At 48.4% G+C, this 25422-nt stretch overlaps 1 protein-coding gene across 1 annotated transcript in view; it reads right to left on the bottom strand.

The window, feature by feature from the left end:
• L (zinc finger protein Lobe) overlaps positions 1 to 25422 on the bottom strand; it is a 98565-nt gene that overhangs the window by 59921 nt on the left and 13222 nt on the right. Inside the window, exon 5 of the mRNA XM_033480087.2 lies at positions 2281 to 2352. Within this exon, the coding sequence (XP_033335978.2) occupies positions 2281 to 2352 (72 nt within the window). The remainder of the gene's footprint in view (positions 1 to 2280; positions 2353 to 25422) is intronic.

The following is a 25422-nucleotide window of genomic DNA, read 5'->3' as shown; positions in this document are numbered from 1 at the left end:
AACAGATACCTTTCAAATACAGCGTACCAATGGGACTATATAAATAAATAAATGAACAAAATAAAAATTCTCTAATTACGCTATCCAGGTGAAAGAAGAGCGCCGGTGGCCGGAAGCATCAGTTAAAGGGACACATTCGCGTCTTCCCAGGAGTGCGTTGTCGACGAGGGCGAGTAGGGCGGCTAGCTCGAGGCCAAAAGCCAACCCTCTCGGTCTTATTCACGGGCCAGGGAGCCTGCTCAACTTCCTCCGCAGCTCTAGAGCCGACAGCGAAGCTGAATCCCTGTGTGTTGGTCGACGGTAATCGAATCACCGCGGCCGCATCACGGAATCCGCGGAAACTCGTTCGTCGTCCGGCCGCAATTTCGATTACGCTCTCGAGGAGCACGCTGTTTGCTCGGCCGGCAAACAGGCTCAGCTTGTCCTTCCGTTCTCGATCTCCCGATTAAAAATCTCCCTGGGCTTACCAACTGTTGTTCGGTCGTTCGATGCTACGCCGCAGATTTTTGCGAATTATTTTGTCTGGACGGAACCTCCGGAAGAAATTCTCTAATCGGTGCTTCGGACGCATCGAACAGATCGCATGTTAATTTCAGTCTCTGGGTTTTTCTGTAACCTAATTTAAACGCTCTGTCGCGAATGTGGAACGACAAATCTAAATTTTCTTTAATCTTGATGCATTCGTTTTTATTTTATTGTTATGCTGTTATTAAACTATCACCTGCGAACTTATTGTACTTTCTTTACGCTTGCAGCCTGGAAATACTAAATAAATAATAATAATAAAAATAGCAATAATAGTGAAAATTTTTTAATTTTTAATTTCTTGTCCTTTAATTTTTATCTGGATCGAAAGAAAATCAAGATCTAGGAGTGAAAGTAAATCAAGACAAACAAAAAAGAAAACTTGTCTTCTTCTATTCGGATGATTAATAACGAGGCAGAAGGGTTGATCAGTTGTGAAAGGAATCGTAGTTCCAGGGATTAATAAGTTCGCGGCACGTTCGGAGAATTGGAAAATGGGAAAAATTGCATTGCGCCAGGGATTGTGCTACTTGTTTCGGTCCTTTTCGATAGAGCACACAGGATCGCGGGGATGGGTGCAATTTAGGATAAAATTTACGCGTTCCTCAACGAGGACCCGGGCTCCCGTGGGAACGGGACGCGTGCGCATCCCCGGCGCACGGACCGCTGTCCTAGATCAATCAAACGAAATAGTTAATTGTGTCTGTGACAATATTCCTGTGTCTAGTAATGGACTTGGGAGATTGGTCGAGTAAAACCGAGTGAAACCGAACTGGGTCCTCTGTTACCCGGCCGGTAATCGAATTACGTAAGCGTATGTCGAATTCGTGGAAACTCGTGGCCGTAGGAGAGCCAGCCGAATATGCAGTCAATTCTGAAAGTGTCCCCGGGGCCCGATGGAAACCTTAAGCCTGGCGAAAGACTGTTTCGAATGCCGTCGCATTCGGTCCCGCTCGAATTAAACCGGCCGTCGGTGCTAGACAAATCGAATACCAAATGAGCGTGCCCGTTCCGTCGATTGTTTTTCGATCGGCATTAATATTTCAACGATAAATAATTGCTCGATCCGGTTTCTGGCCCCGTCGACGGGGACGCGTCTCCGCGGAAATTTAATGAACGCGAATATCATTTGCGGAATAAAATGGAGCATTCGCGCGGCTTGTTAATGTTTCATCGTCGCCATTTCGGCGGCCGTTCATTATGCAGCGATCGAACGATTCTTTCGGTCAATTAATACCGGACAAGCGAACGGCGAAACGGGATCTCGGTGCTGCTAGACGATTTCGAAGTTCTTCCTCCGTCTCGCAGAAATTCGCGAGATCGTTTCAAGCTGCTCGCCGATTTAGCGGAGAGATTCCGAAGTTCCGTCGGCGCGCGTTAATTGCGATCCTCGCGCTGTTTATCGCCGGGAATCGCTCGCTAACACGGTCGAACTCCTGTTCGAGGTGTGGGCGCCCTATCTCACCCTCGCCGCCTGAAAAATTCAGTCCCGCATCTTTGCGGGCGGCATCGAGGCCGGGGAAACAAGAAGGGAGGCGACGCGCCGACCCTCTTTATCGCCGAGACTTCGCCGCTTGTTAGGATCTTCGAGATTTTTATGGGTCACGGGACTGCCTAAGAGCCCCGGTTGTATCGGGGCTCCTCGAGGTCGGTTTTCGTGGTCTGTCGCCCGAGTTATCGCCACGGGAACAAGAAGAACGCCCAGCCGCGCCGGTGCACCAGCCACGGAGAACAAAACTTCTGATCAAAACTCACCGCTGTCGAGGCTGTTGTGGTTCTCTAGGTCCGGACCCTGCGTCGACGACGGCCTGCCATCTTGGAGATAGTCTGCACACAAAAAATCACGACCGTATTAGTATCGGAAAAAAGGCAAACTGATTCTGAAATCGATTTGCATCTTTAGACATTTCTCAAGCATGTTCACGGCATGCTCCAAGATATTAGCTGACGTTTTAGGTCTGGAGTGATCCACGATCATTAGAGGACGTGCATTTTCAACCTCTTGCAGCTCCCATTTAAAGGACCACTGCTTCAATTTTACTGAATTTTTATGTCTAGCCAGAGAAGAAAAATCACAAGAAATAAATCGCAAGAGTTATAACTAAAATTATATTTTTAGCTGATTCTTAATAAATTTTTGCATAGAATTATCCACTACTGCGTTAGGTACGGCAAAGGGTTGAACTGCTTGTCGACGTGCATATTAACACACGATTACGACATTGCTGTCTTATTATTATCATAAGCGATCTTCCAGCGCAGTAAATCGAATTTGTTCGTCATTCTGGTTCGAAAATCTGAGATTTCTATGAAGATCCGGTGATCAAGGTCGACGTGAAAGAAGGCGGCGAAGAATGGTCCAAGAAATTAGGTTGGATCGTGGAATCGAGTGGCAGATCGTCTCCGTCACGTTTGATCAGTCCCCCGAAATCCAATCGCGTAACTCCGTGGACCCTAATAGAGGTCAACATTGAAATTTCATGGGACCTGGAGCGATCGAGCAGAACGAAGTCGGGAGTCGGGACACACGGGGCACGGACAGGGGGTCAGGTTCTGGCTATGGGCAGGAGCATGGGCGCATACGACCCTTTTGCCACACGGATGCGTATAATACGAGAAAGGGGTGGAAAAGAGACGAGGCGATCCCGTGGGAGCCATACCCCGGTGATATTGGCTCCCATAGCCCATTCCTGCGCATAGGAGACCGAACCACCTTGGGCCAACATCGAGGAAAACTGGCCAAAATTCAAATTTCCCACCGGACGTATGCGCAACTTTAAGCGTAACTTGCGCGAAACAACCACGGGCCGCGAGCCGTGTTCGTGATCCAAGTTTTTCACGGCTGTGTGCGACTCCGGGCACGATTATCGATAAACGCTCGCGAATTCCGCTAACTCGCTCGTTCTCCCGCCGCTTTACAGAGGAAAATCCTGGAAAATTTAGAAAGAAAATTCCTGTCGCCGGGTTCAGACCTCGTTCATTAACCCTTTGCTGTCGGAGCCGTTTTCACCCGAAATCCGAAATAGTTGTTCTATTTCATGTAGCCTGGTGCATTTTATACGCATGGACATTGAATTTTGTGACTCGTGCAATTTTAACGATTACAATTTTTACGGTTCCTTTGAATATAAACGAATTTGATAGTATTAACAGTATTTTCGAACGTGACGTGACAATATTTAGCGGTGCCTTGGAATCGCCACTCGACTGCAAAGGGTTAATTCCACCCTTATATTTATCGAATAAGACATATCAATATTTTTGTATTCCTTCATTTTGTATATATTCGAACAGCTGAAGGAACTCATAGCATAGAAAAATTTTTGATAAAAATTGACCAGCTTCGACCGACGATAACTTCGCGAAAAATCATCGTAGAATGATGACTTTTCTCTTAAATTAAAGCTTAAAACCTCTACTTTGAGATTATATTTCTGGATTTTAAGTTCTACGCACCCCCGTCACTGTAACCCTTTAAAGGTGAGACCACATATTGAAAATCGACATATTGAAAATTGCCAAGTTTAACGAAATGCACGGACTTCGTAAAATTTTGTTCACGGATGCCGTTTACCGTCGAATGAAGCTTGATCCTTCCGCTTTGATATAAAAAAAAGGAAACGTAGCTGCAATTTTTTCTCGCAGAGTTACAGCATTTTGAAGCGAACCTTGCATTTTTTCACCGGCTCCACTACCCTGCATACACTTGTCTCGTTCTCTAAATATTTTTAAAAACAGGAGACGATTTGATATTATAATCCGATGCAATCGAACTGCTGTCACTATATGCCGACCTTTGTACTCGCAAGGTTTCCAGAGCCCACGCTAGCCGTGGTTATATTAAAAAATGTTTGCGCGCAGGTAAGGCTAAAGATCGCCGCGGTAGGAAGGTCGATTCGCGGGGGTGGTCCGCGCGACCAGGTGAGTTAATTGTTTGTCCAGGCGCGGGAATAATTCAATGATAAGACGCCGAGAGTGGAACGGGATGGGGGAGCGGTAGGGGAGAGAGACGGCGGAGACGCCGGGTGAATTACGGGGTAAGTAGCCGGGGCATGAAAAGCTGCGGCACTCAAGCTGCTGGAATTATCATCGCTCATAAGTCACCGGGCCGCGAACATTGCCGGGGAACGGGAACAGAACAGAACAGAACAGCCACGGCAACGGCATGGCTGCAGGAGCGAGCTCGCGCGCGCGCGCGCTCGCGCGGTTCGCGGTTTCAGAGAAGAGATAACTCGTATAAATAACCCGGAAGTCCGCGGTGTACAATAGTCTTTTTTTACGAGTATGACTTTTGGGAGTTCCAAGGCCGCGCTTGGGACACTGTTGGTAATCAGTTTCTCGTTGCTACCGAAATATACCAGGTGAACGAGCTTAAAAAAATAAAAAAAAAAGCACGCTTGCAAGCGAGCGAGCGCGCGCACATACCTCGTCGCGCAATTTCAGGAACCGCCATTACGTCGGAATCAGATGCGTCCGTTGTATTGATCATAAAAATGGCAGCTTTTAAGTCCACCGTTGGCTATCGACGGCTCTAAAACCGTACATTTTTTTACCGAAATCGTTCACCTAATTAATGATTGAACAAGCGTTCCCTCGCTCCGATGGCCTCGCCGGTTTCGAAGACGAGAGCGAAAGAATTGCTGCGGCGAGAAATGGCAATCCTACCCACGAAAACGTTGCCAACTCGATATCCGGCTAATCCAATCACTGGCCGCGTTTCACTCCCTAAAAGAACGCCAACGCACCCCTCGGCAGTCGGTAAAACCAACCCCGCGGACCCCTAAGTCCCATAAACAACCGGCTGAACCGCCTAGAGAAGCCGAAATTAACTGTTCCGATCATCAATCTTCCGACAGCCGGCCCAGAATTACATCACAATTTAACAGGTCCGACACCCTTGCCACTTTTTCAATCAATTCCTACAAGGAATTCCTACACGATGTTCCTAGAAGCTGTGCACAGTAAATTCTCCCCGATTTTTCTTCAGCCTGCAAACAAAAATGGGCACAATTAGGGAAAAGTAGATGCGATTATTCAGCTCGTTTTTATAGCTGCCGGTTGTCAACAATTATAAAAGCGAGGCGCAAGGCTCGAATAATCGTATCTCGTTTTCCCAAATTGTCCATTTTTGTTTACAAGCTGCAGGAAATTTAAGGAGAATTTACTGCATTCCTGCCAAAAGCTTTGCCTACAGATAAAAATCATTCGACCATTCATCCTCTTTCTCTCTCTGCCTCTATCAATTCTTGCCGGTTTCCCCAGCGAGCCACCAACAATTACAAACAGAGAGCGGAGCCATGCAATTCCAATTCTCCACCGCCAATTTGCAATTTCGGTTCGCGTCTTCCGAAAAACTTCGGCCGCTGCGGAACGCCGATGTGGGAAGCGGGGGCGGCGAGGTTCGGTTCGGGGCAATTCGAAAATTCGCCGGTTACCCATTCGGGATTCAAATCGCGCGCACCCGTCGACAAGGGTTCGACTGTTCGGGGGTCCTCGACGTCATTACGATTCTCGCCGGTGGGACACGCGCATACGTATAGAAATTTCGACGGTACTCGAAGCTGTTGGGAACCGGTTTTGGTTTTGTATTAGCATGTAACTCCGGCAGGAGTTGAAGTTGCGATGGCTTGTGGGTGGCTGGGGCGAACGTAGGGAGGGTAATTACCTCCTTGGGGAGTGTAGCCCCCTCCCTCTCCCGCTCCCTCTCCCTAGCCTGTCTCTCCTTCTCCCTCTCTCTCTCGCTCTCGTTCTCGCTCTCTCCCTCTCTCTCTCTCTCCCGGCGACCCGCCGCGCCGCGGTGTAGCCGGGTATAGCCCCAGCACGGGTACAGAGGCTTCCCACTGCTCCCAGTGGTCCCGCGGGAGCACCGCAGCGGCTCTCATCTCGCTGGTTCTCATTCGACCCAAATTGGATTCCGTGCTCTCGCGCCGCTCTCCGCCTCTCTTTCTCTCTAGGAATTTCTTTCGGGAGCTAGCTCAATTATGCAACGTCTCCGATATGCGTCACGACCGTCGTCGGGTTTCAAGATTTGACAGCTTCCTTCTTGCCTGATCCTACGGCGAGCCTGGCTTCCGAGCTACCATCGATCCGCTCGCGGAATTTTTTAAACGTGACCGCCGTGCCTTCGGGCCAGGGATCTCGATTTTCAGCGCGTATTGAGGATACTCGTATACGAGTGTAATTAATATAAGGTAGAAGTAGCCACGGAACACCGATCAATCGGAACACGGGGACATGGTACGAAAACGGTGTTCCATATTGGGTACATGCTCGTGCTTTGCTCGCATTATTTTTTATACGTGTTAAATGAACATTTCAGAGTGCGTTACGTTATATGGAAACGTCGATCTATCGAACGATAGTATAAATCTTCGATGACAATACTTTTCAGCTGCAATGAAATCGATGATAATCTTATACTGTCCGAAAAGCGTTCCATAACACGTTTTTTTACCTTGTCCGTGTTTCTGAATGTTTGCAATTATTGGTACATACACCGATATAAAGATAGTGTAGCTATTTATAATAATGTGCGACGCGTAAAAAAAGTACACGGTTTATAACACGGATATATTAATAAACTAAACTGCATTGCACGTCAAAATTAAATAGTTGCAATTTAAGACAGAAGAGAGAATGAAAGAATTTTAAAATATCAATGTACTATTCTCCATCAATTAAAATAATTAAAGAAACAGCGAACTTGGCATACAGTTTCTATTTCTTGCAATCGATGCAGCGGATTTTTATTTCGCCTAAAAATCCGCAGTCTATTGATCGCACATGTGTTTCGAACATACTACGATGAAATTTAGAACCATGAGAAATCGTTAAAGAACTCTGGCTCCTATAAACCACATTGATTCTGCACAAATATGCACAATCATCGGTATAACATCGCACGGAACGTTTTCCAAATTGCTGACAAATTCGTCGAATAAATTCGAAAGGCTCGAATAATCGTACCTCCTCTTCCCAAGTTGTCTATTCTTGTGCACAATCTGAGCGTCAATTAGGGAGACATTACTGTATCAAGTGGAAACTGTCAGTCGTGCACGGACACTCGAAAGTAAACGAAAGGTACAGTCCTTCCAACGCGTGTTCCTCCTGGCGGCCGGCATTTTCGGGTTTGAATCGAAGCCCGAAGAAGTGTAGCTGCTTGCAGCGACTTTTCGACGTGTGAAAGTTAAATTGCTTGTGCCTAATTCTCGATGCCTAATACGGTATGGAGGTGTGCAGACGCGACAGTAAGGCCGGACACAGCACACGCGAATCAAATGTGATACGGTCTCCCGCGACTAGACCTTCTTGTTCCGTCATTATAAACTCGCTCTCTGCCGGCGCCGGTGTATTCCCCGCCTCATATCTAATACGATTGTACTCGGAACGGTAAACTCGTGCAGCTGCAACTGCAACTGCGACCGGATGAAGCGGCCGCGGTTCCGAAGGCATCGCGGATGTACGCCGGATTAGTGTTTACACGCGGTGCCGCTTTCTGCTCGATCATCCGCGATACGTCCGGTCCAGAAATCCTTCCCTCCGCTCGATTATGGCTTCGACGGCCGCGCGGAACACGGTTACGAACGAATTCATTAACATTTCGCGGCCGTCGCGAGACTAAAACTCGAAAGAACTGCGATATCGCGGCTACAAACATTCGGGAACTCGGTAAGTTAGGCGAGATAAGAGTCGTAAAAAGCGACGCGGAACAAAGGACCGCTAAGAAGCGAGAAAATAATTTTCCCTCGCAGACCGGCTCTGTTCCGAGCTGTTCCGAGAAAATCGTCGCGGTTTGGGTCCGGAGGACTCAGCCGGGCCCGTAACTGTCAGCAGCGGCTACCGTTTCCGGTAGCCTGTAGCCGGTTGTATCGTCAGCGGCGAGTACGGCAACTGTAATTCGCGTGGCAAACGAATGAGAGAGCTTCCTCGGAAGTTTCCCCGGCTCGCTTAATAACTCCCGCGGCCGGCTCGGCTCGGCTCAGCTCGGCTCGGCTTGGCGCGTTGTCGAGGCGTTTTAGTCTCCGCGGTAAAACTTGGTAACTCGAGGAGATAAAGGTAGCGCGAGTCAGTGTCCCGAGGCCATACTAACGATCCGGCTGCTAGATCGCGCTCGTATCTTACCGGTCTCATCTTTTGCCGAGGCGATCTCGTCTTCCAGCGTGTTCCAACGGAGCCGGAGCCAAGTCAGCGGAGCTTCGTCAGCCTCCCTGGAAATTGTCTCGCGACCACCGCGCGTTTTTCTTTCGGGCCGCTCCTCGTCGGAAAACACGCCCCCCCGACCGCCCTCACCACCTCGTGATTCGTGAATTTCGCCGTAATTTCCGGGCATTAACGCCCCAGGAAAATGGTCCGTCTTGCCAGGGAAAACGGTGTCCTCTCTTTTACATTACTTTAATCGGTTTTCTCGATTGTCCCCGGCCCTGTTCGAAAAACCGAAGCTCCTTTGTCCGAGGAAATTGGATTCCCCGGCGGACCTCGGCGCGAAATCCAACCGACGCACCGCGGACAGGCTCGGTGTCGCTAAAACGCCGACGACGCTCGCAAAATAACTGCGAAATAGCCAGGCGATATGGTCGTTCGCGCTTCCGCCGCCTGCGTTTCGCTCGATCTGATTGCGAAACGATGGGTTTCTCCGTTCAATCTGGACGAAACTATGGAAACAGCGAGATTCGTCTCTCCGTTTTATCGCAAATATCAAGATATCCGATGTTTTACTTCGATTTCGAGGTGTTCCCGATCCCGGATCGATCGAAATAGTCGATCCGATTGCGAAACAGCGTGTTCTCTCACGAGAAAGCTGTAGATTTCTCGCTCTTTCGATCCGCTCTGTGCTTAATTCTAACGATAGAGACATTGATGTCTTTGAATGAATGCGACTTTCAGGTCGTCTGGGTACCGGATGGATCGAAATAGTCAGAGGAACGCTTCCGCTGGCTTGTTCGCTCAATCTAATTGCGAAACAGCCAGTTCTCTTAGGAAAACTGTCCGGAAGAACAGGAACCGTCTGTCTACTTAATTTGAACACATTGTACGCAGACCATTTCTAACAATGCGACTGGAATAGTCTAATATACCATCAACTTTTATTTAATTTTTCGTGCATCTCATCACGAAGCCCTATTATTTTTCAATTGTTACAAAAATCCATTAATATAAATTTTCATTATATATAAATAATAATGAAATATCAATCCATCTCTTGTTTTAAAACGTTTTTATATCCACCAAAAGCCATTATGTGAGAAAAAAAGCGTACTAATATAAAGAAGCTCTACTAAAACGTACGTGTTAAGGATCGAGGCATCGACGTTCCTCGGAGAGCGGGATTTCGAGAGCTTTCGGGATCGCGGATCGATCGCGGAAGCTGTTGCCGGCGTTCCCGCGATCGTCGCAGGACACATCCGCGCTCGAATATTTTAGCACGAGTCGAAGTTCGTTAGAGCGCAGACGAAGAAATTGTATTCTGTCGGTGGATGATGTTCCGGAATACGGTATTAAGCTCGTATCGAAATGTGACGGAGCCGGGACAGAGCGTCTGGGGACCGGAGGGCCGGCAGCGTGCAAGCCAACTTAACTTTCGTGCGAACATATAGGTATCAGGCGTCGCGCTAACTTTATGCTAATCTTTCTCTCGTTGGGCTGTGACGCCATTCCGTGGGACGAGGCTCTGCGCCCCCGCCCCTCTGCCCCTAAGCTCCGGAAACCCTTTCTTCCGTTTCTTCTTCTTCTTCTTCTTCTTTTACTTCTTCTACTTCTTCGCGATACTTTGCGCATGCTGCAACGGAAACCCGATCGGGAACGCTGAAACGATATTTTTGGGAACTTTCCGCTGCTCCTGCGACTTAATTCCTTCTACCGCTTCGAATTCCGTTGACGGACCGTCCAGAGTCTAAATAGCGATCGATTTATAGTGTAAATAATTAACCGCGTAATTAATAGACCGCGGATTTTATGCATTTGCGATAAAAATGACTAGGTGAAATCTTCTTCATTTATTGAAATCATGGAAAGGGGAGATGAATTTTTATAGAAATCTTGTTTCTTGCAATTAACTCAGACAATTTTTATTTGGCATATGGGTAAGCATTTTAATAATTAGTAGATGCCATTTTACAAATTTAATTTGCGATGGCAAACTAGTCAATTCGATTTAGCTACATTAAACAAAGCATATGTGAGATAAAATCAAGACGACTGACATCTCATATTTTTTCTTTTACAATTCCTAACGAAAACGTTTCAATGAGAAATTTCTAGATAAACTTCTTTATCCGAGCATGTATCCTGGCATTGTTATAAAACTATACTCACAGGTCCTGTTCAAGATTCGGTTGTTCCAGTGTTTAAGATCAGCAAATTTTTTCAGCTCCTAAAATCACACATCGGCATCCTCCAACAGAAGTCGGAACAATCTACGAAAAAATTGATTGCGGTCGAGAGGCCGGCGCAACATTGGCCTAATTATACACGGTATCGCCAGCTTCCGGACGATGTTCCCATGGAATTTGCGATTCCGCTCGACAAAGAAACATTAGTTCCATGCGAGGCACAAACGGGCGAAGGTGCGGGGGGTGGCCGGGGTGGTCTGAATTACGCGCGACCCTTTAGGACAGACGGAAGAGCAACCCTTTTCGTCGGAGGCTGCACCGTCGGAAGGCCACGGTTAGCGTAATAATTTCGAGATCGTAGTCACGCTAATTCCTCGACTAATTGGCTGCGTCGGGCTGACGTGGGGTGAGCTTACGGCCTCGTGGCGTCATGTTTACGATACGCAGGTGTGTGCGTCGCTTTATGGTTCATCTCGCGCCCTGAACTATGACCTCGATCGATACCCGCGATACACAGGCTCGACCATCGCTAATTTCGGCCGATTGATCCGGCCGCGATTAGCATCCGGATTCATTGATATCCTGGCCTGACTAGAAGCAGGCTAATAGACGCAGCCAATTTCTCTGAAAAATCGCGTTCAATTCGAGCGTTTCTGATCCGAACACCTTCTTGGCAGACCGAGATCTTCAAGATCGTCGATAGATCCTGAACGACCTAGCAGCTTCGAGACGCAGAGATTGACTACAGATTCGACTCCTCGTAGGTCTCTCTGGCTTTGGAAGGCGATAACAATGCTGATCCTGCTTGCAATAGTCTCGGAGCTCTTCTTGTGCTCGTTCTTTTTTATTTACTTTATTTATTTATTTGACAGGCTATAGCTATTATAGGTATTGTATGATCAGGCTATAGCTATTATATGATAAGAAAATAACAATCGAACATACAAAATTAGAATATGAATGTTTGATTTGAGTATTCGTTTACAATAAAATGTTAACTTCGCTTAGGATACATTGATGATTTTGAGAGCCTGCATTTATTGGTAGAGTCAGAAAATAAATCGCGATCAACTGTAGATCACTGATCCTCCGTAGATCAGAACTGTTGGAAGATCGAGAGTCCTTAGAACTCTTTCTGATCACGTACCACTGAAGTATCGTAGAGTGCCGCGTCTTTAATGCTGACTTTTCGAGAACGAAGTGACAGTCGCAGGAGCAATTAGCGGGCCCAAACGAGCTGCATATGGGTCCGCGTGAGATCGTCCAGGTTCAGGAAACTGTTGTCCAGGTCCGTCTGATCGATTCTCGGTGCGCGGAGTCTCGGGAGCTGATTTTTCGGGGTCTCGGTAGGTCCGTTTGGAAAAGTGTTCGCGGGCAAACGGTTCGGGGCTGCGAAGAGACGTCCCAGCAGGGACATCCGGCCAAATTAATTCCTACCAAGCCCACCGGTGTCCCTATCTCGGTGCGCAGAGGTTGGCGGCTCGAAGGTGTAGAGGGTCCTCGGGCTGGCTGTGCTTGTGTTGGTGGAGGCGCACACCGTCGCAAACCGGGCCGATCCTCGTGCGGCGGCGAAATACAAGGAACAGCCATCTTTCTCAGAAAGAAATTAAAGTTTTCCCGACGGTATACTCTCTCCCTTTTTCCACCGGCTGCGTTCTCCCTTCGCTCTGCGGCCTCCTTCGTCTTCTTCGCCAGGGCCGCTGGCGGTGGGAAGGGAAGGTCGAAGGATACTGGCGCAGGACCTCGTCCTAGGACCTCGAGACTCTGCCCAAAGGGTAGCGCTCTCTCTCTCTCTTTCTCTCTGTATCTTCGTCGCACTAGCTGGCCTATTGCTATTGTTTGCGCCGCTCCCTGGGGACGGGCCTGCCCTTAACAGTGGCATGTGCCGATGACACTGTACCGGGTGTCCGGCGGATTGCGAGCAATCTGCCGCGGGCTTGAAAGGACGCCGCAATTTCTTCCGATCCCGACGCGAGTCCTGCCTTTCTTCGTCCCGCTCCGTTCATGACTCTTTCATGCCCGGGCCCCGGTCCCTTAGATTAGCCGGCTCGCAGGACTGTAACGACCGTTCGGTTAATTAGAGCCACTAAAAGACACCGCCCCGCAAAGTGATCTAATCCATGACATTAGGATCGCAGAACTCGTCGGAGTAATATCAATTTTTATCGATCGTAAGTAGAAGCTATAGGTCACGATCAGACAACGTTTAAACCCCTCATTCACCATCACGATGGCTGTTCGATTATTGTTGCGAGTTCGTCTCTTAAGCAAGCTTAATGTCCAGGTCCGAGCAACGGGGAAATCGATGTCGCAGTGGACCTCATCAGTCTTTCAAGGATTCTCTAAGTAAATCCGTTCGGACCTGAAAAGGTCGCCGCAGCCTTTCATCCGGATCTCGCTCGCACGTGTTTCATATTCCGACTGGAGCGGACCGTGTACCACCGACGTCCCTCCGTCCATCGAAAATCGTAATTACTCCCCGCGAAGAAATCGGCTGTTAATCGTTAAAAATGGGAGGCGTCCACGGGGCCAATTACAATCGCATTAACGCGTTATCTCTTCAACGCTGGGATCTACGGCGAGCAACGATTAAAATCAAATTTGAAAGCAGCTCGGCAGCTCCGATCGCATTATTGTGGGACCATCTGGCGAGGCTAAATTTCGGAACAAGCTTTTAGATAGCGTGATCTTTCACTCCCGCGACGAGTATACCAATTTTTCAGCCGGCAGTATAACGCGAGAGCTATCGGCTCGCGATCCGGCTAGCACGGGGAATCGAAGAACATTTTTTTGTTTTTCCCCTCCTAATTGTTTCCATTTCGTAATCACGATTCAGCAGACACCCCGCGGATAAAGTGTTCCCTGTATTGTTCATAAACATCTGGCATTCGGGCTCGCAATAAACGCGCGCGAACGGCCTCGCGTAAATACGCGTGTTCGCGTGTAAAATATGCGTGCGTGGCAGCGGAAACATCCAGCCAGAGCGAACGTATACACACGGCGCGCATTGTAAATCAAGCCGCGTGCTCTCTCCGCTTCGCTCTGCTCCGCACCGCTCCGCATCGCTCTGTACCGCTCTGCTTTGCTCTGTTCTGCTCCGCTCCGCTCTACTCCGCTCCGCTCTGCACCGCGCCGATGTGTGTGCATACACCCGGCGCGGCTGCCTGTTCTCGCGCGCGCTCGCGGAAAAATGCTTGGCGCAAAAATTGCATGGTTTTTTAATCTCCGTGGCTCGACGTAATTATTTTCTTCATCGTCAGAGCGGCGAGCGCCGCGCCTCGCTCCTGATTCCTCGCTCGTAATTACACCCTTCCGCGGCGAACCCGATAACACCACCACCTTTCCGCGGACCCGTACCCAACCCAGAACCCGCCCCAGACCCGGCCCCCCAGTCCCCTAACTTGTAACTTTTTTCATTTCGCGTCGATCCACAGTCTCGAAACCCGAGAACGCTTTACCTGGACTCTTGTGTCTCGCCGCTAGCCTAAACGATCTTCTCGTTCGAGCCTGATCAGGAACGTCCTATTCTACTCTGGCGAACCTCCTTTTCACTCTTGCATACTAAGAATCCATCTCAGCGATCAACCCATTGCTTTCCGATACAACTTTCTAAAAAAAACTGTTCAAAAACTGTTAAATTTGAATTTCTTCTATGTTTTCATCTATTATCATTCCTAAACTCTGGTAACAGATGAATCAAATTTTCTTCCGATTTACAAGAAACGAACAGTATTTATATTTAATAGATTATGTTATGAAATATTCATCACGACTCGTTGTTATAATGCAATTAAAGTAACTTCCTTCGAAGACTTTCATCGCGATCATTGACACTTACACGCGACTTTTGTCAGCTTGACGAAACCCGCCTGGATTTCCTCTGTTCTCGGGCAACGTTTGCACTGAAATCTGTAAAGTATTTAATTAAATTACATGGAGCTTTTGTCTCGCATCCGAGCGCACTTAAGACCACCCGACAGAAAATGAAAATTCTTGGAAGACATTCTTGTTTGGATCTGTCGGACGGATTTAATTTGATTACGCGGTATCTCTTTTCCGGTATTTATAATTAGCTCGACGATATCCCCGGCCAGCAATGACTAAATGAATTTCATCGGTCATTGTCGGACTATTTAGCTGATTGCTACGGAGAAAGATGCGCCGCGGCAGAGTCTGCAATTGGCGGGACTCGGCGAGACGTTAATATGTTAATCCAATTAGGAAACAAATCCAGGGGCGGTCGTTTCACACGAAAATCAATTAGACGATGACGTCGAATGGACTGGCGAGATCGGTGTCGGGCTATCGTTCCGCCGTGGCCATTAGCGACATATTTCATTCGGAGTAATCATAGACTGTTCGGAGCACTAATAACACCGGGTTCCCTCACGTTTAATTGTCGCGCCTTAAGTAATTCGAATTTGATGCGCATCACGATCCGCCGGTGCGTCCCTGCTGCCCGATCAAGCCGCGACAGGATATTATAGATTATCATTTGCGATCGAGAGCGGATCCAATGGATCCAGGGAGAGAGAGGGGCGCATTTAATTAAGTCGCGTTCGATAGAAACCGCGCGATAACATCCGAACCTGCGTTTCCGTTCCTGCAACCGCGTGCCAGACAGACCGTCGAAATAACCGACCGAAATCTGCTTCGACGGTCTGCGGGACTCCGTGAAAAATGTATAGGACATTTAATATTTAACGGTCCATTCGCGCGGATGCAAATCCTTTTTTCCGTCGCCCGGAGTGCCGCGAGAAAAAAAAAGCGCGCGAACGAGCCACGATTTATAATATTTATGACGCGCGTGTACCGCACGGTTCGTACAATCGAACGATATAATTATTTTCTTGCGCGCGTAGCGTCGTTCGTCGACGGCCGCGTAATTCGGGCGCAAGATCTCGCGAGGTCTCCGCGACAAGCGCGAAATTTTCGACGCGGCGAAACCCGATATCGAAATTCGTTTCGGTATCGCGGGAACGCCGAGGAACGCCGTAGAACGCCGAGAGGAGTAGCCTCTCCTCCGCGCGAATTTATAAATACAATCCCGCGTTTCCGCGTTAATTACGCTATGGTAATTCCGGGTGATTCTACGCCGGTGGTAGACGTTCGCGTGCCAATTTACGGTCGCAATTCTACGTCTGTGTAATCTCCCAGGCGCAATTCCAGCTGTCTACCGGATCACAGATAAGCATAACGCGGATGCGGACTCAGGCGTTGTCGCTGCGCCCGATTTTGCCAGCCACGTCTCCGATCGCGGATACGTCGTTCCGCGCCGTGTTGCGATCAAACAATCCTTCTACACCCGGTGAAATTTTTACGAGGACAGAGGCCGGCTACCGGGCTCGTTCCCGCCTCCGCGTTAAACCAAACAAATGTGCACCGGCGGCGAGACGCGCGGTGCAGTAGAATGCGCAACCACGATCAGACCGCCGGCTTGGAACGATTTTAAAGGGACGATTTTACAGGAACGATTCTAACCGTCCGATTTTAAAATGATCGATCGATCACGCGTAGACCGTGGATTTTAGGGATTTATGATCGAAATGGCTAAGTTCAAATACCAAAGTGTAAAACATATTAAACGGAAAGAGCATTGCTGTCGACTCTTCAATCGTTTCAAATTATTAAACCCTTACAGCACGATCATTTTCATTTGTATGCGCAACTCCGAAACTGTTAATCAATTTTTAAACTCGTTTTCGTATGAAATCAAATCGTTAGCGTTGCGGTTGCTGCGACACAGAGGAATGGAAGAAATCTGAGACGAATTAGAAAGAATCGGGGGTGCCTGGTTCGGTCAACAGGTTAAAATCTCAAAGAAAGCACTCCCTTTCTGGTTAACAATGAAAATCGACGGTAGAATGGTTCGCTAGCAAGCGTGAGTCATCTGTTGACGTTTTTTCAAACTTTTTCCCGACGTCGCGTCCCCTGTTCCATCGTGTTCCGGAACCGGTGAGAAGCAGCATAGAATATTCCCTCTATCTTTCTCTCTCTTTTTCTCTTGGTCTCTGAGTCCGGTGTGCAGCGCGGATTTTCTCGCCGGGTGAAAAAAATTACTTCGTCATTAAAGAAGATTCCAATTTCTTTCAGCAACGCGCGCACGGCTGGCAGCGATTCGAAGCGTTCTGAAGCAGCACAGGTGAATCTCCTCTCGTATCGACGCGCGAGTGTGCTGGTTCGTCCGTGCTCGCCCACAGAGATCTCCCTCGTGCAACTGCTGGGAACGAGAGGATCGAGAGAGAGAGAGAGAGAGAGAGAAAGAGAGTGCAAGAAAGACGAGAAGCAGAAAGAGAGAGAGGGAGAGAGAGAGAAAGGGAGAGAGACCTAGAGTCGGTCCCAAGGGATACGTAGTGCCGTGGCACGGCCCGAGGCAGCTCGTCACCTGGGACAGCCTTATATCGGCGAGTACAGTCGCACCGAGAAAGTGCCATTGTACCTAAAGCCGTTTTCCTTGCTCTTGATCAAGAGCCATTCGAGAACAACCGCGACTCGTGCCTCGAAATGTTCTCTCGCGGGGGCGCGTCGCTGATAGACAATGGACGGGGGCGGAAGGGTGCATCGTATTAACAGCTCTCTCTCTCTCTCTCTCTCTCTCTCTCTCTCTCTTTCTCGTACGAGAAAGTATCGATAGCGGCACGGCGCGAAGGTACAGTCTCAATATAATCCACATGCTCTAGCAAACGTCCCCCTATTTTCCTCTCAACATTTTCACACCCTCCTGCTCCCGCGGGCTCATTGCTAGATCCCGTTCACTGTCCACGGAGACATCGAAATTTCTCGGCTGACAAGTTACAATTCGCAAGATCAAGGGGATGGATTTCGATGTTACCAATGGAATCGGCGGTGAACACCGATTCTGAACGGTGTCGATGTACGACAACGGTACGAGGGGAGAGTCTCGCTGATGGAAATGATCGAAAACGTGACCGATCGATTCTTCGACGGACCGATGTCAAACGATTCCCACAACGAACGGATATATTCACCGAACACCGTTAATAGTGCGATCCAGGAAGGTGAGACGGAGCTCCTGGAGGCTTCATTAGCGGTCTAGGTACGTGGGAACGTGTAAAGAGGAAAACCGCGATCGCGCGAGGAGGCAGAAAAATCGAATGAGAGATAGAGAAAGGCCGAGCGAGACGAAATCGAGAGAAACGGAAAGACAGCAAAGTACACAGTGCTGCGGGAAAAGTCGAAAGAGAGAGAGAGAGAGAAAGAAAGATAAAGTGAGAGAGCGAGAGAAAGAGAGAGAGGGAGAGGAAGAGGGAAAGGGGTGGCGAGGGTGGAAAGTGCGAAGAGGCAGCGGGGCCAGATCCCACGGGAGTCCGCGCTCTCCTCTGGCGCTGCCAGCACTCGGGAACGCGAAAGAGCAGAGAGGAGGGAAGAAGGGAGAGGAGAAGGGAAGAGGGAGAACTAATCAGCTCGACGCATGCGCACTGGGCTGCTCTCGCGGTCCCTCGGGATTCCCCTGGCATTCCCCATAATATACCCTCGCCCAACTCCCCTCGCGCGATCTCCTCCCCCTCGCGTCCTCCTCGTCCTCGTCCTCGTCCTCCTCATCCCTCGGCGCCCTCTTCACCTCCGCGTCCTCTTCTCCTCTTGGATCCTACGTCGCGGTTCCACCGGCTACAGGACTTTTCTACCTTCCCACGGGGAAACCAGCTTCTCCCCTTCCTCTTTTTCTCTCTCGACCTCTCTTGCTTCTCTTTCTCCGTCCTTCTCTCTCCTTCTCTCTCTCTCTCTCTCTCTCTCTCTCTCTCTCTCTCTATTTTCCTTCTCTCTTTTACCTCTCTTTCCCTCTCTTCCAGAGAACTCGCTCCTTCCTTGCTTTTTGCCAAATTTCCTGTTACCATTATTAATAGCAAATCCTCAGCCGGCCACCCGAGGCTGACCATGCACGGTCGATACCACTGATCGGAAGAGTCAAAGCTCCCAACATGTTAACACTTTCACTGTGCCACGTCACCTGCACTGCCGGCCACAAAATGTTTGGGACCACCGGTCGAGATAAATGTTTCTCGGAATTACGCGATATTATCCATCGGAAGATCCTAGTAACAAAAATCACTTGTTTTTATCATTTAGACAATTTTACATTGCTTCGGCAAGGAATGTAATCGATGCTTTTCGAACTTTGCTTATCAATTTTCATTTGGCCAAACAAAATACTTTAATTCTATGAATTCTTTCAGGTTGTCGGTGGGATAGACAAAGCGTTAACGCACTCTGACCAAAGGAGACGCCGTTTCTCAACGTATACTGAATTCGATTAGAACTTCAAAGATCCTAAAGAGTCGAAAGAGCTTCGACGTCGCGGGATTTTTGGGCCCGATCTTCGGCAGTCTACGCGCTAGTCCTGTGTACCGTAGACGATCAACTAAAACGGCCATGAAACGCTGCAATTGGGAAGCGAGTGCAAACGCGCCTTGCGACTGCCATAGACATTTTTGTCGCGTCATTGTAGAAGTTCCGTTGTTTTTACGGCTGATCTTTGAAGTAGCGCTTAAACGAATCCAATGGCAACACTTGCAACCATTTCCTGCTTCTTTTTTAATTAACAAACATTCCACGCGTCAACTGGTATATCGAACAGCGTGAAAGGTTTCAGGACTACCCCGGCCTATCAGTGTTGTTTAGCAGCCGCGGGATTTCCCCCTGGCATAATCTCCTCAGCATCTCTCGTCCGGCGACAGGGCGAAGGACCTCGCGGCCTCCCCCAGAGAGCCGGGATCCCGCATTTTCTTAATGCCGGAGATCTCGATCCATCGGCACGGCAACTTTTCGTATCGTCAAACTTCCGTGGATCCCCCGCCTCAGACATCGTTGTTCCCATCACAGCCGAACTCCTCCGAAAGAATCCACGGAGCCCTTTTCGTCGCGGGGATAGAAGAATGACAATTCAGCAACCGTCGAACCGCAAAGAAATGACAATGGCCGTCGCTTTGCCGGGTGTATCGCGCAATTTCCAGGGGAGTCTGCCGGTTGTCTGGGACTGTGAACTCCGCCAGAAACCGGAGCAAACCGTCCGGGTTCTGGCTGAGAATCGAGCCGAGAATCGAGCTGACAATCGCTCCGTGCGTCTGTCCCCGAGACAAAGAGGACAATTAGATTGTTCGAGGACGCGACACGATCGGCGCAGCCGGCAGCAACCACCACCAGCGCCAGCAGTTTCAGCTTTTCTTCGATACACACCACGGATATCGTTTCCAAGCAACAGTTTCCCCATTCACCTGTCTCTGAACGAGACACATCAGAAACTTGCCCTCCCCGTCCTCCTCCCCCTCCTCCTCCTCCTCCTCATCCCACACCCCCGCTTTTGTGGCTCGATAACGCACGCGGCGCCCCGCTAATTCCTAATTGGCTGGGCTCGCTCTGACGGAAAAGGGGACACAACCGAGGGGAACGGGGATGCTGCAGTGTGTTGCTCGAATAATCGGCACCCAGCGGGGTTGCGAGCGCGCACACGGCGACAACTCTTCCCGCTGGAAAAACCTGGCAAAGCTGGCACCCAACCCCCTGGATTCCTCCCCCGCCGAGGTGTAAGGCGTCAGCCACGCTCTGCGACTCTCTCATCGACAGGATACTGTGTATCGATACCCCCAGGACAATCATTTTGTCGAGGACGGTGTGCTATCGTCTGGACGACGATGTTTTTAGATGATCAAGATTAAGATGAACTCTACGTTACGTCATACGTAACTAGACTGCGGATCTTTATGCAAGTTCTCAAAAAAAGCCTGAAGGAGGAAAAGATCTTTCACGCAAATCAGAAAATTCCTTGCGGTAAACGTAATCTTGGGTTTATTTTTTCTTTCTTTTCCTTTTTTCTTCGTTTTAAGTTTTTGTATTTCATCCGTTGCGTCAGTGCTGCCATGTTATTACTCATTGCAACAAAAGGGTTCATCCCGTTGAAAAATAAATTAATTAGTATTATGATAGCGCAATCAATTTTTGTCAATATGCACGTTTAGTTGCATTTTACAAACTTGCACGTACCATGAATGCATAAAGATCCGCGGTTTATCCATATTTTATCAAATTAAGATATCAGCAATTATAGTAATACTTTTTATAATAACATTTAAATAAAACAAGTAAAAAATGAATAAAAAAGCGTTGGAATAGAAGAACATTTTCTATCTCAAAATAGTGAAAATTATTGAATTATTATAAGAACTTTCCGTGTAACCAGATCAACCAACGACTCGACTCCAGCGAACAGTGCAATGCAAATGTCATAACATCTAACTAATTCTAGTCATTCCTGTGAAGCGTAAGTTACTTCCGGTGCTCGGCAACTGTTAAAGTGTTGTTAACCAAGAGGAAAAGTCTTATCAAGTGGAAGAGGTATTACGCTCCGCGGAAAGGGACGAGGACACGGGCCCGGCTTATCAGCGGCAGCCCGGATACCCGAATTTGAAAGCGGAGCGTATGTTAAGCAACCGAAAGAATGTCGAAGGAACCTGAGGCCCGTGGAATCACATTTTCTACTTGCACGAGACAGCTGGGCGTTTCTGTCCGCTTTCGAAATCGCGATACTCGCTCCATTCGCGCGGTGCCCGTGGGGGAATAATTCTCCGTCGAATTCGACCGTTCCCAGACACTCGCGGAAACGTCGTCAGGTTGTGAAAGGATGAACAAATGTCCCTGGGAAATCCTGAGCCGCTAACGTTCCGTCATTTTATTCCGAGGTAATGAGCAGCGTTGGCGGAGGAGGGCATGTATTAAAGAAACGAAGGAGCCTCGATGTTTTCAGGCGAGCCGGTGAAGAGAGAGAGAAACCGAGGAAACGAGAGAACGAGGATGAAGAGGCAGCGAAGAAGAGCGATAGAGAGAGAAATAGAGAGATAGAGAAAGGGAGAGAGGAAGAGAGAGAGGAAGACGGAGAGAGAAAGAAAGAGAGTGAGAGAGAGAAAGAGGCATCGAGGCATCTCCCGCGGGAGTCGGTGGCCTCCTCGGGGATACAACCTCGTTCCGAGCTCCTCCAAGCCGGTTTTACCTTCGAGTATAAAGCGCGCGCAAGTACACTTGGCGAAAGGTAACCTGAAATAATAATCGGCCAGTGCAGGGTGGAGCGGATAAAAGTCGGATCCCGCTTCCTCCTCGGGGAGGAGCGAGCGAGTAGAAGTCAGCCTCTCTAGCCCGTTCTCGCCCGCTCCGGCTCTAGACCTCCTCTAAAAAGGAATCTTTCGAATCGGTCCTACTAGTTAGCCGACGAGAACCGACGAACGCTTCAGAGAAAATAAAGAAATTCTTTGGCGCACGCTAGCTAACCTGCTGGCCGATGATAAATGAAAACAATCATTCAGGAGAACCGGGTCAAGTCGCCTCCTCTCTCTCTATCTTTCTTTCTCTCACTCTCTCTCTCTGTCTCTTTCGTTCTCTCTATCTATCTCTTTCTCTCTTTCTCTCCCGAGAAAAGTTGCTGTGGAGTTATCCAACCAGCATAGCCCACTCGAAAACAATGTGCAACGTAATTACACGCCGGAGCGCGAAGGATGCAGCCTCCCTCGCGGGGCCGCTCGATTTCCGAAGAATATTATGCCCCGGGATGCATAAACCCCGGCCGCGGAAAATGTCCAAGCCGCGGCCGTTTATTCCGGGTCGCCGGGATCGATGTAATTCGTTTAATTGAGATTCACTGGCCGTTCGCACGCGGACGCACCGAGAGCCCACAATTTTTCGGCTAATATCCGATTCATTGCTCCGTACAATTTTTACGGGTCCCGGCCTCGACACTCCCGGCTACCTGCTGCACCCTTTTTTTTCAAAACATAGGCTGACTTTCACCGATCCTGAATCGCCAACGCACACACGGTGCACCCGTGTGCATCTTCTTGTTCGCCAAATTGCGAAATATGCAAGTTTCAGAGGTATCGGCTGGGGGACTGGCTTTATCTTGAGAAATACTTTTAATCGGTGAGATAATGATCTTTCTTGCCCCGAATTTAGAGAATGATCTAACGGAACAGTAAACCTGCCAAACACCAACAACGATCGACGAGCGTTGCTTTGAAAGAACGACGATTATAATCGCGATCATAATTGTACCGCGGATTTTTGGGTAAAACATAAATTTCGTTCAGCAGAAAAAATAATGCGGCACAGCTTTTAGATTTTCCAAATAATTTTACTGTTTTACGTTTGATCTAACAATTGTCCTCTGTCGAGGTGTCTCCATAATTTCAATAATTTTTGAAGTTCAAGTTTATACTTCTGTCGTGATTAGACCTTCAAAATCGAAAGTTACGAAATAAAGAATCAGATAATAAATAATGAAATAATAAAAATTTCAACAACTTTAAAATAGAAGCAAAGGGTTCAGTGTTGCGAGTCGATGACCCTTGCGTTAAGAAAATTACTGTTCTATAATGGAGAATCAAGGAAGTAGAGTGAGTGGATGTGTGTATGTGTGTGTGTGCGTGAGAGAGAGAGAAAGGATGAGAGAGAGGAGAGAGAGAGAAAGAGAGTGATAGAGGTGTAATGGATATTTTATGACGCACGATCGGGAAAACTATCCGCCCCCGTATCGTTAAGACAGTATTGTTCACCGCGTGTACTTTACCCGCGATATATCGACATAATAAGCAGGGTTGGATCACCTTTGCCACCTGAGCCCCTATTACCATTCTGAAAGGAATTGCCGCGGCCTGCCACTTCTTCTCCACCGTATACGCTATGCACGATGTCCCTCCGACCGGAAATAACCACCCCGTGAAATTTCGCGCGGCCGCCGGATCCGTAACGGGGGGAAACCGTACCCTTAGGCGGCGCAATTTTTACCGTAATCACTACCATTATCCTCTGTTCCAATTTCTAATTACGCCGACGCGAAAAACTGTTCTATCTTCGCGGACGCGATTGCCTTCAATTACATTTAACTCCCCGCCATCGACGTTCGCGATATTCTCGACAACACCGAGTTCAATGTTTTATAATAACATAAGATTATAAAAATGTTGATTCTTTATGAAAGAATAAAGGTCATAAATAAAGACTAGATTTTAATTAATCAATTATAATAAAGACTAGAGACAAATACAGAGAACAGCTTTACAAAAGAAAAGGACATAATAGAAAAATGTAAATTCTCCACAAAACAGAAGGAAATAGATTACTTACGAAAGAGAAGATGTGCATTGGAAAAATATAGAATTCATACAAATATCAACGATGGCTACTTAACAGGAACACGTGTATTTCAATAATACCAGCGGCTGCTCACGATAATAACTGATAAAGAAAAGGAAACGCCGTAAAAGAATCCGAAAGGGAATAATGTCGGCCGATTCATTTCCCTCCGTTTTTTCAAATCCAATCTCGACCTATCGCGCGAGAAGCCCGACCGACATATCGGGAAACAGGGAGCAGCCCAAAGGGGAAGGAAAATTCAGATTTGGCATTGTCTCGGATTTGGCACACATCGAGGGACGATCTCCGCGGAAGATCGTCCGAGCTAGGAATTCATTCTCTCTCGAGCGAGAATGCGCACGAAAATCCAGTCATCGCTCGGAAAACGAGCGAGTCATCGGCGGGGCGGTTTTCTGCTGGTGTGGCTGTCGGTGTGCTGATATATTTCGGTGTCGGTGCGTGGGTATAGGTGGGAAAGGATCCACGCAACACCGAAGGATCCGCCGGGACGAAGGAATCCCATATTCATAGAGTCTAAGGTGGGTCTGCTTGCTTCTTGAGCGGCTACGAACAATGACGACGCGTCTGAACGCATTGTTGCGTCGCGGATAGTGCAAGGCAACGTCCCGCGAGAACTGATAAAAGTAATGCACCAGAATGCGCCGACTGCACGCGCGGCTCCAACGTCCTCTGCCCTTCCTTCTCTCTCTCTCTCTCTCTCTCTCTCTCGCTCTCACTTGCTCTCTGGCCCCGCGATTCTTGGCCCATTGTTGCGTGCATAACGACGGTTGCCTGGCAGCAATACTTCATTGTGCCGAGTATTCGAGAGCAGCGCGAAGGAGATCCACGAGCATAGATCTTTGAACGGGGCTCTGAATGTAACCGGTGCGTGTTGTTGGTCTTTTAACTGGCTCGCCGGGAGTGCATGCCGCGCACGTAAACCAGTGGGAATCATTTGCTTCTTCCTTTTTGCCCGCGCCTTTTTTTCGGAGCAACATAATGCCCGCGATTCGATGCAGTTTCCATCGATCGCCGATGATTCCGCTTGCACGCTGGCTGCGATGAATTAGGCGGCCCGTGTTTTGGCGGACTATCGATTAGAATTGCTCTGGAATTGACAGGGAAACCTCCCACGCATCGGAAACATTGTCCAATCTGTGCTACGTTCAGCGAGCCTCAAAAACTATTGATCTAAATTAATATCGTTTTAACAAATTGTCTTATGCCGGACCCTGAGGATTCCTGCTAAGAAGCTCGTAGCGTTGTTCATTATGATCGTTAATATTGAGAGAGCGCCATAAAAATAAAGAGGACGTTCAAAAGAGATACATTGGTATTATTCCATTTTAATCGCCTGCTTCCCATAAAAGCAATAAAAACGAGTGCCGAAAGAAGACTTTTCCTTATAAAACTTCCCCATGATTTTTCTCACAAA

Source organism: Megalopta genalis, chromosome 11, assembly GCF_051020955.1.
Source record: "Megalopta genalis isolate 19385.01 chromosome 11, iyMegGena1_principal, whole genome shotgun sequence".
In the NCBI taxonomy this organism is placed as follows: Eukaryota; Metazoa; Arthropoda; class Insecta; order Hymenoptera; family Halictidae; genus Megalopta; species Megalopta genalis.
This window is presented reverse-complemented; position numbering and strand designations above follow the sequence as displayed.